The 17,179-nt window shown below is 35.6% G+C and overlaps 1 protein-coding gene across 1 annotated transcript; it reads left to right on the forward strand.

Moving 5' to 3' along the window:
- Positions 1-3,142: 3,142 nt before the first annotated feature.
- LOC140236569 (5-hydroxytryptamine receptor 1B-like) lies at positions 3,143-14,847 on the forward strand. The gene is made up of 3 exons (XM_072316496.1): positions 3,143-3,400; positions 13,450-14,184; positions 14,803-14,847. The coding sequence occupies exons 1-3, from the start codon at positions 3,143-3,145 to the stop codon at positions 14,845-14,847; spliced, it is 1,038 nt and encodes a 345-aa protein (XP_072172597.1).
- The last annotated feature ends 2,332 nt before the right edge of the window (positions 14,848-17,179 follow it).

Genomic DNA, 17,179 nt, shown 5'->3' on the forward strand with positions numbered 1-17,179 from the left:
AATATATAAGGAACAAACGAATGGAAATTACAATATATATATATATATATATATATATATATATATATATATATATATCATGAAGAGTTTGTTCGTAAAAACCGATAAGTCCATTTTTGAAGATTTTGAAGTACGGTCTCTGTCAAAAAGTACAAAATAATACCTTTTAAATTATATATTGGTCACTACATATAAAGGGACATTTTTGAGGTTATGATCGAAAGAAGCAAAAATTTTCTTATTATTCTCTTTATTTTTCTTGAGCCTTAATCGCAAATATCTCCATTTGGCAAATATATAACGTAGGGGAAATTTCTGTATTTATTGATTCACTGTTACTTAATAACTGGATAAACTATAAAAGAATGCAAGCAATATATTTTTCTCTCGTTACCTCTGCCAAGGAGGTTATGCTTTTGTCGGCGTTTGTTTGTTTGTCTGTCTGTCGGTCTGTCGGGTTGTAAAATAACTTTTTAAAAATGGGTACAGATTTGAGTGAACCTTACAGGAAAAGGTGATAATGACACAAGGAACAGATTATTAAATTTGGGTATTGATCCTATACTATTGAGAAATGAGGGCGACTTTAGCATGCGTATACGGATGGAAAGGAGCTGCTTGGTGAAGGTCTGCGCTCTCAGAGTGCTTTCCTATTTCAATATAAAATTTAGATATCGACGAGGTCATAGAAATTAAAAAGTGTAACCACAAGGTTAATGTGCTGATCTTAGGACACAATACTAGTAAGTGGTAGGCGTAATGATATCCTGAGAAAATTACATCAGCTCCAATACATGCATCGGATAGTAAGAAAGCAGAAATGAAAAGAGAAGCTGTGACTTGAACTTATCCTGTTGTTTTCTCTTGGTTATTTATTGGCAGATTTTTTTTTTTTAAAGTGCATTGATGTAATAGACTGACAAGCTCGGCACGAAGCTGCTTACACTCAGGTTTACACCATATTATTAAAAAGTGCGCGCGCATCTTTAGAGAATTTCACAGTACTGGAGGTCTCATACAGAGCAGTCACTTAACAGTTGTTATGTAAATGTTGGCGTATATGTTGCAAAAAGCAACAACAACAATCAAATCGTGGCAATTTGAAAATGTGTTTTCATTGGACTCGACCTTAAAAAGGCATTTACAAATTTTACAGCCGCCCGTTAGTGACAGATATAAGACGCTGGAGGCTATAAAGAAGCACACTTTGCTTGATATTCTTCCTTATACTGATCCCACAACTCCGGCCTGCAGTATTGTCTTTACAGGGAGACGATTGACCGCTATTTTCCCGTTATTTCCATCGAGAAGGTAAGGCAATGAAATATTTTGTAGGGTTGAGATAGTATACTCGCTCAAAGCCAATTCAGCAGTGTTCCATTTTCATATGTCATCCACGGTACCGTTTCCTTAGCATTACAACAAGTACATTACTAGATATGAAAAAGTGCGCGAGCATTTTTAATTCTTTCTTCCCACCCCCCCTTTTTTTTGCATGATTATCATGAAACTGTATTATACTCATTCTCAAGTGCTACGCTCATTTATTGTTTCATGAAATATAAAAAAGACATCACATTTCAATTTAAATGAACAGCTCGACTTGTGTAATTTACATCTCTACCTTTATGTGACTTTCACTCTTCCGTAATCAGGTTATCACTTTAGTTTTCAAACACCATGCTATAGCTTACAATGAAACAAATGCCGATGTAATAAGCGAGAAACCAAACCATATCAGGAAAGCACTAACGATGAAGATTCTTGAAAGATTCAGCGTCATTTTTATTAATATCAGAAGTTACACATCGCTCTTTTTTGTTATTTTCATTTACTTTTTTCTCCGCGACAATGAAATGTAAAACTTATATACTATTCTCAGCGCACTTGAATCGGTGTTAGATCGTCAATTTGATTCCGAACAAAGTAAAGTTATGTTGAGTGTGTTACTACATTAGCAACGTTGAAGATGCTAAAAAGTCAAAGGTATCATTTCCTACTTTCATAGGCAAATAGATGCAATGTGTAATTTCCCCACACCTAGTAACTTTTTGTAAATATACCTGTTAGAAAACATCGGAAAGAATAAAACTGCTTGATTTGGTATTAAAAACCACTGATTTTTTTATTTAACAGATTTATGTTACGCGCCCTACGTTATCACTGCACCTTAAGTTCAAGCCTGTGTCATCGTACATATGCCTGTTTCCTTTCCGCTCATAGAGCACATTGTCAGTAAAATTTGTTTGAAGTTTTCCATTTCAAAAGAAAATGGTCCATTAAAAGCATTCCTGTGATTGTAGCAAGCCTACACTGAACAAACCAATAAACGTAATTCGCACACATTCTTTAAGTCAGTGATCTCTCATATTTTACAGAGCTGAAGTTTTTCAACGTCATGGAAAACTTCACGCATCACGATGCAGTAGAAGACGTCGTCATCATTTTGAAAACCACATCACTATCCTTAAACTGGCAGGTTGGAGTTCTGTTCAGCATTACGCTTACAACAATAGTTGCAAATTCACTGATCCTTGTTGCATTTTGCTTAGAAGGTAAACTGTGGACTTACAGCAACTACTACATTTTCAACATGACGATAGCAGATCTCATGGTCGGACTTCTGTGCATGCCAATACGTGGAGTGATATTTTTGTTCCATCGAACATGGATTTTCCGTCAAACCTTCTGCCACGTTTTCATTGGTATCCAGAATGCTCTGCCCGGCGTTTCCGTATTTGGGGTAGTGATCATTTGCTTTGATCGTTACCTAGCAACCATGTACCCACTGCATCATCACCGAAGGAAGAGTAAAAGAATGGCCATGACTGTGAACGTGATAACATGGTCAATCCCAATCATTTTTTGGTTCTGCATAAGTACAATATGGGACCTGGTAAAGCCAACCGAAGCAGCCAAATCAGGACTATGTTTGCCAAACTACTCCCTCAATGTAATATCTAGTTTTATGGTTGTTTTCCTGCGAGCTTGCATTCCATTCATGACAATATCTGTACTTTCCATTCAAATCTGGCACAAGGCTAGGTCAGCAGGCAGAAATAGACTTGAAAACAGTAAGTATGCAGCAAAAGATTCGGAGAAAGCGCTGAAATCAGATCACAGTTCAGTCGTGGTCGAGAGCATGAGGCTTAGAAAGCGGAGCACAGATGGTAGCAAGGCTTTGCGTACCCTGGCGTTTCTTGTGTTTGCGCTCTTCATCACGTGGCTGCCCAGCACTATAATTCTGCTCCTCCACTCCGCTCTCCCCGTCTGGTTTGCAAGTTTGCCGATCAAGATACCACTCCGGGAGTCCGTCCGGTGGGTCATGTTCTGTAATAGTATGATAAATCCTATTGCATACGCCTTGGCACAGCCTCTTTTCCGCAGGACCATCACCAAGGTATGTTGCCGAAGGCGCGTTTGATAAGTCCTGTTGGTTCAGGATATATAGAAGCTTTATGACTTGGTTATTAATAACGAACATACATGTAAAACCTAACTTTGTTAAGGCAACAGGACATGAATTATATTTTGTCCCTCTTCACAAATATAGATTAATTCTGTCTGTATCTACATTCTTTTCCATTTCATGTAGAAGAGGTGCGCAGCTTTTGTAGAAAATAAGGCAAAAGAAAGGGACTCACTAAAACTCGGTTAAAATTCCAGCAAAGCAGAGACAATCTAGATGCTGACGATACCAAAACAAATAGGCCTATCCTTATTGTTTATAACACTATTGTATTTTTACTTCCTGATCCCTTTGAAAATTATTTAAAAAAATCAATTACCCGACTCTCTGATCACCCTACACACAATTTAAAAAGTTCGTTGAAATTCGCCCCCCCCCCCCAAAAAAAAAAAAAATGTTATTTTCTTTTACTAAGGAACAGCTTTTATTATTCTCTTTGCATTGGTACATGTCAGTTTTGTTCAGTTGAAAATGATACTTCCAAATAGGAGTATCCATTCAGCTAACTTTCTGTTTTCTATCATCGTGTTTATTAAAAGCATTAGACTGGTGTTTCATGAATAGTAAATACATTATAGTTTCTAAATAATTATGTGTCAATATTAGACATTAAAAAGAAGCACAGATTACAGCACGAATCGTATCGTTACATATTGTGTATATCATTAATGATTATGATGGGGATTGCTATTGTTGATTTAGAAGAAAAGGAGAAATGCGAACATAACAGATTGCACTGTTACTTTTAACGTATTTTGCCTAAATGTTATTACCAGTCCTTTAGTACTCTTATAACTACGGCGAATGCAGAAGAGAAAATACTTCTGTAGTGATATCTTTACAAGTTATTCAAATAAACACGAGTTACCTGCGAATATAACGGAATGCCTACAAGTCTTAACTAATTAACGATCAACTAGCTAGTTCATAGAGATTATTGTGCTGCTTTATGCAGTCAGCAGGCTCCTGCCCAGTGTGAAGGAGTCGGATGCAATTTAGTTACAGATGCTATAAACTCAGCGTGTTTCTTTGATAAACAAGAGTTTAAACTCGAGTATACGATCTATCACTTGTATTTTGTAACTGAACGGTTTCATTTGATAACGCCATCCATACCCAATCAGTTTCACATTCGCTGCACGTTATAACAAAAACAAAAACAGCTGTAACATTCATAGCTGAAGTTTCTGGTGATGTTCGTTAACTCTTTATGTGCCATGGTGGAAACCCCCTGTGTGCCACGTTATTCTGATACACGAAGATAGTCATGCTTAGAGAAAGAATTCTGTTTTTCCAATCTGTATAACTTCTACAAATTCTGTTAAGCTGGACATAATAGTAAGCAAAGTTAAAGAGGAATGCCAAACTTTGCTTCCATATACAATGTATAACAATTCGATTTTCAATTTTTCTTTTGAATTACCGGTTGCTACATTACTGTAAAGGAATGACTTTTGCACATAAAATAGTGACAGAAACTTAAAGTGTACATGCAAAATCTAGTTGGGAACACCGCTTGATAGTCATTCACCACATAAAATACAAGCCATATGTGAGAGGAACAAAAGCGCGAGAAACGCGTTGATTGTACCGCGGGATTTGCGATTTATCGATCGGTTTTGGCGGCTTTGTTTGTTGAGCAGAATATGCGAAGTTGGCGCGCCGTCGACTGAGTCGGACGAGCGAACGTGGCACATAAAGAGTTAAGGGTCCCGCATACCTTAGGGAACAGTGATTTAAAAATGTTCAAGATATCGCATTTGATTAATAATATGCATGCCTGTTGTATGACAAAACATCCTACCATATAAGATTCAAATTATTACAGTGGTTGTTTCTAGTCCAAACTCACATTTTGGAACTATCTTAAAGCACTAATGCGGGTTTGTGTTTCATCTGCAAATAGTAAATCATGACTGTAATGTTCAAAAGTGAAATAAGGTTCGTTATTCCAAAGGTTCGGTATTCCAAAAATAATGATATAGAACCGGAGAACGGTGGCATACCGGGGTGGAGAAAATACCTCTTTTTTCATGAATACCACGATTTCACATTACCACTGTATACCATCAGCTAGTTGGTCAATAAGTATGTAACGTGTGTGTTTGTGTGTGTTTCTGTACATGTTGTTGTATTTGTTTTTAAACAGCGCCGTATGTTGTCACGAAATGCAGTCTTCATATTTTCGAAATTAGGAACCTTACTTCATTTCGTATTAACAAACTTTGCGAATAACGAACGTCTTTCTGTTTCCGGATTAACAAACCTTATTTCTTTTTCGAATTAGAAGATCTTTGGTATAGCAAACCTTATTACATTTTTGGAATTACGAACCTTTGGAATAACATACTTTAACAGAGATTTTCTCTTGTTTTTCCCTTTTTCGTTTGTTTTTACGTGGGGATTCATAATGCGAGAAAACACCCCACGCGAGCAGACACAGAAATGACAATATCGCAATGCAATGTGATACAGCAGCATACAGCACTTGTAAGGTAAATGATATTGGCTTATACACTCAGAAAACACAACAAACAGAAAGTGAACACTTTTTTCGAGTTCATATTTTTCATAGAAGATCTTGATAGAAATCATAATGTCATATACCATATCAAAAATAATTAAGTTGGCTACTAACCTAATAGGTTAATAGAAATGGAAACCTTATGCATGGATGAACACATTCGTTTTGTCCTCCAAGGCAGAAGAGTAAAATTTGCAAAAATTGACATATTGAAATTCATTTGCAAATACTCTCCAGGATATCAATAAGCAATGACAACAAAAGACCAATTTAACGCAATGAGAGAAATTAATGTAATGTCAGAAATAGGTTTCCGTTCCCCTCGTTTCTCTTTGTATTCTAAAACAAAATCATAGTGGTGAAACTGAAGGTGGAACATAAGAATTTTCTTTCAATTGTATGGTCATGTGTAGTATATGCAGCAATATATGACAGTTTTATATATGATGAATTTATATTGGTATAATGGTAAACATTATTCCTGCTCTGTGATAATGAAATAATTACTAAAAAAAGAAAAGTGAGGAGACATAATATATCTATATATTTAGGCCTACTTAAGTCGAATCGAACTAAAATTCTACATTTCATTGCCCAGTACGTGATAACTAAAGCTCATTAAATGTTTGCGTTCAATGCCCAGTGAATTTTAAGTATACCTTTGCTATTGTGAATGTTTACATATAAAAGTTAATAGAGCTAATAGTAAATATAGCTTTTTTGCTCTATATGAATTCCTTGGTTAGAGGTGTCATTGTGGATTTGAATTCAAAGGTCACTTGGTTCGACACACAGGTTAGATTGTGTTCCGCTTCCGAGCATGTGTAAATTTCCTTTATCTTATCCACAGCTCTCTCGACCTTGCTCTTAAAGTTTCTTCGCTTGATTTTAGAATCAGAACAATTGGTTGTGTCTTTCATTTCAAATTCTACATTGAATTTGTTTTGAAGGAAATTTCCTGTAAAGTTCAAGACAAGTATTTGCGCAAGTAGTATTTATATTTGTAATTCGTAAAACTTAAACACAAATATCATATTTTTGCAAAAGGAGTGTTTTCGAAGGAAAATCCAGAGAAATCCGAGAAACGTTTTGGCAGTTTTACGTCGGTTTTGATAGTTTGCTAATTTGAATTAATGTGTGATTGAGATACTTACAATGTCAAGACTTTTTCTCTGATATGCCGTAGGACTTCTCCGTATACAAACATAATATAATGCTTATGCTTATATTTTTACTTGTAAGTTCTTCTATTTTCCTCAAGGACAATTTCCGACAACTTGTCTACAAGCGCTGATTTTTTTTTTTAAAGTTTTCCGAGAGTTTTGACAGTCGTTCGATAACACATCCGAGATTCACCTGTCTGTATTATTCTGTCACCTAAAGGCAAAGGAATAAAACTATTCAAAATTCAAAGACCCTTTGAGTCTTGTCTGAACGCGTGTTCTTGTTATGTGAAATATATGATTGTTGGTTGATTGTTGGTTGCCGCACGTGAACTCGTGTGTGTATCGGGGACTTTTCCAGATCTCGGGCATAAACCAGTGCAATTTTAGAGAAAATTCTGTAACTTACATTTCGCTGATAATACCATCAACTACTACTTTTTTGTGTTGGTACTGATGACACTGCCGGAGTCAATATAACCGGTACTCATCTTGTAATACTTGTAACATTTTGGATGTGTGTAAATAACGCAGAAAACATGTGTGCTATCGCTGTGTATGCATACTCTGGTGTGAAAGTGAATGTGCAAAAAAAATGTTTGATAGATTGTGAAGATAATTAAATGTATATAATCCTAATATATATATATATATATATATATATATATATAATTATCAGTATATAATTGATTAAAAGGATGGTATAATTTTCGTTCAGATAGAGATGCAGGTTTCCAACTTTCACTCTATGTGTGCTTGTGAGATAATCAGAAACCTCTTATGAAATATAAAAGTATAAAAGAACATGCAATTCAAGATTGATTCACGTTTCATTTGAGGAAATTTGGCATTGGAAATGACCGAGATATAAAAAAAGGCAATCCTAATAAGATGTGACAGGCCACGACTTTTATTAGGATATCTTTTTTTCCCATCTATATTTTTGGATATGTCATTATGTTAAATCTCATGTTGATCAAATAAAATTTCATTTCAGCTTGATTGTATGCTTTTTAGAATTTCATAGAGTGGTTTCTAAATATCTCTCAAAACGTTCAAAACTGAATCTTCACCTCAACCAATACTGTACAGTTCCTTTAACACTGTAGGTTATCAAACTCCACTTGATGATCCTGGTTAAAGTTTTCGCGGAGAATCCATACCATATAACAGGGGTCGAACAGCCCTTCCGCATGATGTCAAATTTGGCATTGCTCGATTTTTGTTGTGTGTGTTTTTATGAGATGTTCATCAATCATAGTCTTTGTTTCAGCTAAAACGCAGTATTAAATAAGTCGTGTTTCATTGACGTGAAATTCCAATTCTAAGCAGGATAAATATCAAAGGTGAAATATGTTGAGATATAAAAATCAGTGACAGGCCGTGTACAAATATTCTATCATCTGTGACAGTGAAATTCAAAGCCAGTTGTTTTCATTTCCATCATCTTTTGAAGCTGCAAGTTTCATCTCAATTTTAATCATATTTGTAGTCATGTCCGGCATATCTTTTTTTTCACAATTCATGATACCCGAAGACTATTTCTAAGGTTTACTTTTTTGCGTACCACCCCCCCCCCCCTCCCCATTTACCATATATGTCTTTATACGGAGAGCAGGTACAAATGTCAGTAACAATGATGGTATGTATAACAATGAAGTGAAATGTTATTATCATTCTCACACTGCATATCCTTTTTTTTTTTTATTGATTTTCAAAAACAAATCATACATAACATTAAAACAATCAAAGCAAAAAATAAAAATAAAAATAGAAATAAAACAAAACAAAACAAAACAAAACAAAAAAAAGCAGCCATACCAAGTATTTCACAAATAGCAGTTGTCACCCATTTTCACAAATCATCTTAAAGCAAAATAATGTAGGATTACGAGAGATGTCCCAAGCAAACCGCTGACAAGCCCGCGAACATGCCAGGCGGACCGCCGCTCAATCCACCAGCACCAATTCGGGCCCCTGGCAGACTCCATTCTTTATTCGAGTGTTACATTTTTAGTTAAACATGACAAATCATCCACCCACAGTTACGATACTCTTTACTCGACCCTTCTTTCTTCATACACTTACGCAAACATGCATACCCACACACAATAATCAATATACAAAATGGAATCTGCCCACAGAGCCGATCGGGTTAGGCCGGAATAGAGAGAGCAGCAAACCCACCCAGCAGGCACACAAGGCCACCAACGGAAAGCCGGAGTCATTCCCGAAACCTGCTGGCAGTATAAACTGTATGTGACTCGCTGGAATGGAAGACAACCTAAAACAGCATAAACCATGTAAACAAATTTTGCATAATACTAATACAAAACCAAAATAAGTACATGTATGTACTATTGTACATAACATTCTTTCAGGTTTAACAAATGATAAAATATCTCAACATCCATGTACCTACAATCCTAGTACAGTATACTAGTAGTAATCTAACTTACTAGTAAGGGAAAATTAAGGCAGTCCTTCTGTCTCATGAAAATTTGTACCCCATCCACATTAAGTGTCACTAACATGACACATACAGAACATGTACAATTTGTACTAAGAATATGAAACACACTGCATATCCTTAAGATTACGAGATGTGTTTTCTCATTGCGAAATTATAAGCTGTGTACCCATGGAATCACGCCGGAAAAGCTATAAAAATCCATGTTTGTTTAAGGATATGATGATATACAGAAGAAATGTCGATATTCACTTTGAATAAAAACACATTAGAGAAAAGTGAAACATATACTCTAAGGACATAAAAAAAGCAAGAGAATTAAAAGATGTATAATAGAAAAAAAAAGTAAATGTAGTTATTACGTTAAAATTCCATTCATAGATTTCTACTCATCGACCTGAATAGCAGTTTCCTTGAATAGGTACTCGTATAGAATGGCTCAAGAAGGTATCAACTTATCCTCAGCTTTACTCCCATAACGCCGTTCCGATTGAATACAGCACTTCCAGAGGAGGGAAGTGTTCACATACACGCACAAAGATATGAATGGAATCCATTTAGTGAGTTTAGCGCATTCTGCAATACAAAATGGTGGGGAAGGGATAAATCCATCCTCGTTCGCCATTAATACGAACGCCCGCAGTCAGATCTACAATTGTCATTCATGCTAAGTGTTCTTTCTGTAGGGATTTTAATGGAAATGATATTTTCATGATGATATCGGAATATAAGAAATCAAATCGAAAATTCAACGTTTGCCACCTCATGAGTTATTGACCTTTCAGTAGATCAAAGGGCTGGAGAAAATCTTTGCTCAGCAAAAAAAAAAAAAAAAAAAAAAAAAAAAAAAAAAAAGAAAGAAAGAAAACACTTTTGAAGCTCATATTTTTTCAAAGAGTATTAGGCCAAATATTGATGTTTTATCTACCTTAAAGGTAATTTGATTGGCTATCAAACTTGTAGGTAAATAAAAACAGAAACTTTATGCATTAGTGAGCACATTTGTTTTTCTCTTCCAAGGCACAAAAGTATTTTTTTTTTTAAATGGACAATTTCTCAATCATGCGTGTGTGCTCTTCCATATATCAATGGGAATAAAAGACAAATCCAACACAATAGGAAACACAAATTGATTTGGAAAACTTACCCATTGATCTCTATGATGTCTTTGTAGCTCCCAAAAGTAAAGAAAGGCGAAAAATAATAGAGAAAATGAAGAATCTTCTGAAAAATCCAAATTCAAATGACATTAGAGAAGAGACAATATTAACGAAAATGGTACAAATTTTAAATGTTATTTCAAATTAACCACCTTAAAAATGATAACTGGTTCTTGAACTTGTCTCATGAATTCTTACATCTCTAAAAAAAAAAAAAATGAATAAAAAAGATCTGTCCATTTTACCAGCTTTCCATCTTACTCCCTATGACATTTAAATGTGAGTTGACACGAAAAAAAAAAAAATCGTATTTTCATTTTTGAGTTTCCACTTTTTTCTTGTTTGAGAATTTAACAAGATACAAGGGAACAAAAACTTATTTTTGCTTTTCATTCAAGTCCCTCGTTGTGGTAAATTGGTCTTTTGTTAGCATTGCTTTCTTGAAGGGCATTCGCAAATTAATCACTACTTGTGAAATTTTGCAATTTTCACTTTTGTGCCTTGGAAGACAAAAATGAATGTGTTCACTCATGTGTAAAATTTCCCTTTGTATTAACCTACCAGGTCGATAGCCAATTATTTAACCTTTAATAATAATTAATATGGTATATAACACAATTATTTTTTATCCAAATCTTCCTTGAAATGTATACACTGGAAAAAAAAAAGAAAAGATGTTTACTTTTTCTTGCCGAGTGTATAAGTTATTGGTGTTACTAAAGACTCTTTTTTGTATAAGATTGGATATGAATAAGGACATTGGGAATGAAATAATTAAGTCAGTGTGATTCTATCTCGAGACAAAACAATACCTAATGTCCCCGGATGGTTGTATTTTGATAGGATTACACCATATCCCAATGGTTACAATTCATAGGACACTCACTGTCTCCCTGAAAAAAAAAAATTATATATGAAACCAAAGCATTTATCTAATCTGTTATTGTTAAATTGCTGAAGGGCGAGAGGACCTGCGACCTAAACAGGAGATATTGACACACCTGGCTTGACGCTCATTCTTTCGTTCACCGAGCATCACGTGCGCGCGCATCTTTAATAACTTTTACAGTGGGTGGTTCAGAAGCAGCAGCGGTCGACTATCACAGCATTTGTTCTGTAAATGATGGCGTAGGCCTTCATAATACAAAACCGCAAATCGTGCCACCATGAAGATGTTTTTTCATGACATGCAACTTCATGTAGGCATTAACATGTCATAATGATAGCTCGTTATTTAGAGGTTACCCTGGAAGCTATATATAAGGGCATTACTTGGTAAATATTCTCACTTTCTGATCTATCAACCCGGACCTACATTATCGCGTTTGCAAGAAGACTGGTTTCTATTTTCCCGTTTGTACTTTCATCGACAAGGTAATGCCATCAACCAATCAGATATTTTGTAGGATTTATTTTCAATTAGCCATGTTTCATTTCTATATTTCCACAATAAACAATAATATTATTTCTAGTTATCTCAAACATTCCGTAATAAATCCATTGAGTGTTTACTCCTCAAATGTGAATTTTTCAATGAAATTCTTATAGTGTAACAATTGATAAAGTTAAAATACCTGCAAAACACCTAAAAATGAAGAATCTTTACTGCTTTGGCGTCATGTCAATTGAAAATAGGAGTCAAATATTGCTATTTCGTTTTATTTTCTCAATAGTTGTTCATAGCTGTGGCATGCAGTACCTGGAAATATTATTTTTAATATTGTAGAGCTAATAAAGTTGTATTTCCATTGCTAATAAAGAAGTCATCCACGGTGTAGGATTCTCAATTCTTTGAGCATCTGAAAATTTACTAATTCTACCTCTTATACTGAGCAATATTGAAGATGAAAATTAAAAACAATCAACTCGCTACTCTCACAATCAAATATCTATCATCTCAGATTCTCAAAACTTAATAAATGTAGTCCAATTACAGTTTGTGAATATGTTCCTGCACACACACACACACACACACACACACAAATAGTGTAAAACCGCTTCATTGGTACAATTTACTACTGTGTCAAACAGAAGTACATCACCACCCTTAGTTGCTGCATAACGTTTTCAAACTCACACATGACTACACTAGACTATTATGATATGTTAAAGTCAATTTCAATGACAGAGAATATCCTCAGTTTCTTTGGAAAGCATTTTTGGATTGCTTAGCTTCCTTCATCACTGGTGCAAAAGCATTTTTACTTTAATACGAATTTCTCAAGGAATCAAAACAAGCCTGGGGGCTTCATAAGGGCGAGTAATGTGCTAATAAACACATAGATAAACGTATTACACACATTCACTACAACTTCGATGTGTTTCACCTTTTTTTTTTCAGTAACGTCATGGATAACTCCTCGTATCCCGATGAGACACAAGACATCGTTGTCATTTCGTCAACAATTTCCTTCTCTGTAAACTGGCAGGTGGCAGTTTTGTTTGGCATTGCGTTGACCACAATAGTAGCGAATTCATTAATCCTTGCTGCATTTTATTCGCAAAGGAAACTGTGGACATACAGCAATTACTACATCTTTAACATGGCTATAGCAGACCTGTTCGTTGGCCTACTGTGTATGCCAATCCGTGGGGTGATATTTTTGTTTCACCGATCATGGATTTTCGGTCAAACCTTCTGCCACGTTTTTATCGGTATCCAGAATGCACTGCCAGGAATTTCCGTCTTCGGAGTGGTGATCATTTGCTTCGATCGTTACCTAGCAACCATGTACCCACTGCATCACCTCAGAAGGAAGAGCAAACAACTGGCCGTGACTGTTAACGTGATAGCCTGGTTAATTCCGACTTTCCTGTGGTTCAGCATTAGCACAGTATGGGACCTAATAAAGCCAACCGAAGTGGCAACGTCAGGATTTTGTTTGCCGAACTACGCCAAGAATGTAGTACCAAGCCTTATAGTCGTTTTCCTGCGAGCTTGCGTCCCATTCGTGACGATATTTCTACTTTCAGTTCAAATCTACTACAAGGCCAGGTCGGCAGGAAGGAATCGGCTCGAAAACCGTAGCCATGCAACTGTCCGCGTGCCTGCGACAGGAACGAAATGCTCGCTAAGCGTGGTTGCTGGAGACTTGGGCAAAGAACCGGAAGCCGATCGCGCTGCAGTTGTCGTCGAGAGCATGAAGTCCAGAAAGTTGAGGTCAGACGGAAGCAAGGCGTTGCGTACCCTGGCGTTTCTTGTGTTTGCGCTCTTTATCACATGGTTGCCAAGCACTATAGTTCTACTGCTCCGGTCTACCCTTCCAGTATGGTTCGTAGGTTTGCGGATAAAGGTGCCACTTCGGGAATCAGTACGATGGGTAATGTTCAGCAATAGTATGATAAATCCTATTGCATACGCCTTGGCACAGCCTCTTTTCCGCAGGACCATCACCAAGGTATGTTGCCGAAGGCGCGTTTGATAAGTCCTGTTGGTTCAGGATATCTAGAAGCTTTATGACTTGGTTATTAATAACGAACATACATGTAACACCTAACTTTGTTAAGGCAACAGGACATGAATTAGATTTTGTCCCTCTTCACAAATATAGATTAATTCTGTCTGTATCTACATTCTTTTCCATTTCATGTAGAAGAGGTGCGCAGCTTTTGTAGAAAATAAAGCAAAAGAAAGGGACTCACTAAAACTCGGTTAAAATTCCAGCAAAGCAGAGACAATCTATGCTGACGATACCAAAACAAATAGGCCTATCCTTATTGTTTATAACACTATTGTATTTTTACTTCCTGATCCCTTTGAAAATTATTTTAAAAAATCAATTACCCGACTCTCCGATCACCCTACACACAATTTAAAAAGTTCGTTGAAATTGGCCCCCCCCCCCAAAAAAAAAAAATGTTATTTTCTTTTACTAATGAACAGCTTTTATTATTCTCTTTGTATTGGTACATGTCAGTTTTGTTCAGTTGAAAATGATACTTCCAAATAGGAGTAGTGCTTTAGGAAAGTACTGGACAGAGCTTACTTGTAACTCCTTTCCTTATATTTTCCATAGGAACAGAAAATCAGATCCCTCCTCCTGCTTCAAAAAGATGGGTAATGTCATCATTTGAAATCATTTTGAAATTCACTTGAATACCGTGCAACACTGTAACTAAAAAAAAAAAAAAAAATCACAAAGAAAGCAAAATAGTCGCTGAACCTCAGCTAAGAATGGTCCGTATAACCATTACCACAGCATATTGCCGATGTTTTGCTTCTAATTAAGCGGTGATTAATAGATTGGTTCAGGAAAATATAGGTCAAGGCTAGGTGAATAAGTGGGTATTTTTTTTTTCTCGAAATGATTATTACCATGTGTTTGGGGGGGGGGGGGGGTTGCCCGAGAGTCCAATCTTCTGAATCACCGACTAAAGGAATGCCCTTAGAAAACAATGAGTTGTGATCACACAAAGACACACACACACACACAAGCACACACACATACATACACACACTCAAGCAAAACGCTTGGTTTAAAGAGATATGAAGAGAATAGAGGCTAAAAATGTAACAGTTTTGGATCAGAATTGCGATGTATTTTCTCTTGTGATTTTCGTTATTACGAAGTTTCACTATTGAAACGAAAAAAAAAGAGATATTGTTAAAAAATGTTATCCGAAAGTTTGTTAATTTGAAGATGAACTAAGGGTAGTTAATTCGAAGGTTCGTTATTCCCGACGGTTCTAAAATCCCAAAGCGAAATAAGGTTACTCCGAAGATTCGTTGATCCGAAAGTGTAGTGAGGTTCGTTAATCCAAGGAAATAAATCCCAAAGTGATATAAGGTTACTCCGAAGATTCGTTGATCCGAAAATGTAGTGAGGTTCGTTAATCCAAGGAAATAAATCCCAAAGTGATATAAAGCTCATTAATCCGAAAACTATTGTGAAGGTCTTTTTTTAAGACTGGTTATTCCGCAAAGTGAATAATCAGTGTTGAAGAATGGCCCCCTGGTGATTTTACAGAAGAGGGGTAGGGGTGGAATAGTCAGCTATCAGTTGTTGTTGTTTTTTGTTTTTTGTTGTTGTTTTTTTTACCAATAAGACAATCACAAATCCAATTGTATCCTAGTTCTGTATGCGTGTGTGTGGGTGTGAATAGGTATTTTAATTCGACCTTCATTGCCCAACATCTTAATAATTGGTTTTGTATTTATTATTACAAAACCGTATTTTGTCAATAAGTGAGCATTATTTCATTTTTGTACTTATGAACTTTCATTTTCGGAATGACGAAGCGTCCGAATAACAAACTATAATAATTTTCTCAGGAAGTCACGTTATTGTTGCATCAATCTTGTGGTGCATATCAATATCTTATCAGATAGAAATCATATATACTGCGAATAACCTAATTTTCGATTGATGAAATATAAATCATATTGTGCTTGAATACGCCAGCTGTGTAAAAATCTACTTGCAGATAGAATGAACTCATTTCATTTTGCTGCACTGCCGTTCATTTAAACCAGATAAGATTTTAGTATACAAGTACTTATTAAGTTTTACTCGGTTGTATAATTCCACTGTACTTTATTGGTGTTCTTTAAGTATAATCACTATGTGCTATTTGTCAAGTTTTCCATTTATTTCGTGTCGTTAATCATGACAGATAGGTTACACGTGGGCACGCTACAGCACAAAATATGTAATTCTTCATAATTGAATATTGAATCAGAATTGGACTAAAAGGCAAGGATATAATAAACTGACTCGTGAATGTACTGAATTTTGCGCCTCAAGAAAGATCATAAGGATTATAATATTTTGTCCGGACACAACTTTGGAGTCACTACAAATTTTATCATTACTTAAATTGTAAAAATTACATTCATTTCCAACATCACTAGTTTATTGACATTTGATCTTAGATACAAATAGGAATATTTGTTGATAACCATGATGTAGTTTTTTTTTTCTGTTGAAATCAATATATTTGTTTTTAATCTCAATCGTATGGGGTTTTTTTCGGAAAGCGTCATTTACATGGAAATTCTTTCATACTGTTGCAATAATTATTTTTGTGTGAGATTCATTTTAATGTGAATAATGCTTATAACTGCTGATGATACAAAAGCATAGTATTGATTTCCTCTGGATCCATTTAATTATTTCTTCTGAAGGGACCTTGGCTTACCAGATGTAAATATTATCACATGATTATTCATGACATCCGCGTGCAATATTAGTCAGTATTTAACCCGTCCAACATCCATAATTATTTTCATGGCGCAACCGAAGATGGTATATTGTGAACTCTATTCCATTACATGGAACATTAAACAGCACATCTGCAATACAAATTAATACCAACTGGTACACAAATGAGTAGGCAGATTCAAATCTGCAAGGTTTGGTTGCATATATTGAGTATGATTGTCCCCTCATTTAT

This window comes from Diadema setosum, chromosome 13, assembly GCF_964275005.1.
Source record: "Diadema setosum chromosome 13, eeDiaSeto1, whole genome shotgun sequence".
Taxonomy (NCBI): Eukaryota; Metazoa; Echinodermata; class Echinoidea; order Diadematoida; family Diadematidae; genus Diadema; species Diadema setosum.

What these genes read in the sequence shown, in the direction of transcription:
- LOC140236569 (XM_072316496.1), top strand. Translation starts at nt 3,143, where the DNA reads ATGAGGCTTAGAAAGCGGAGCACAGATGGTAGCAAGGCTTTGCGTACC. An exon ending in TCCGCAGGACCATCACCAAG is followed by an intron (nt 3,401 to 13,449) that starts GTATGTTGCCGA and finishes ATCGGTATCCAG; the next exon opens with AATGCACTGCCAGGAATTTC. An exon ending in TCCGCAGGACCATCACCAAG is followed by an intron (nt 14,185 to 14,802) that starts GTATGTTGCCGA and finishes TATTTTCCATAG; the next exon opens with GAACAGAAAATCAGATCCCT.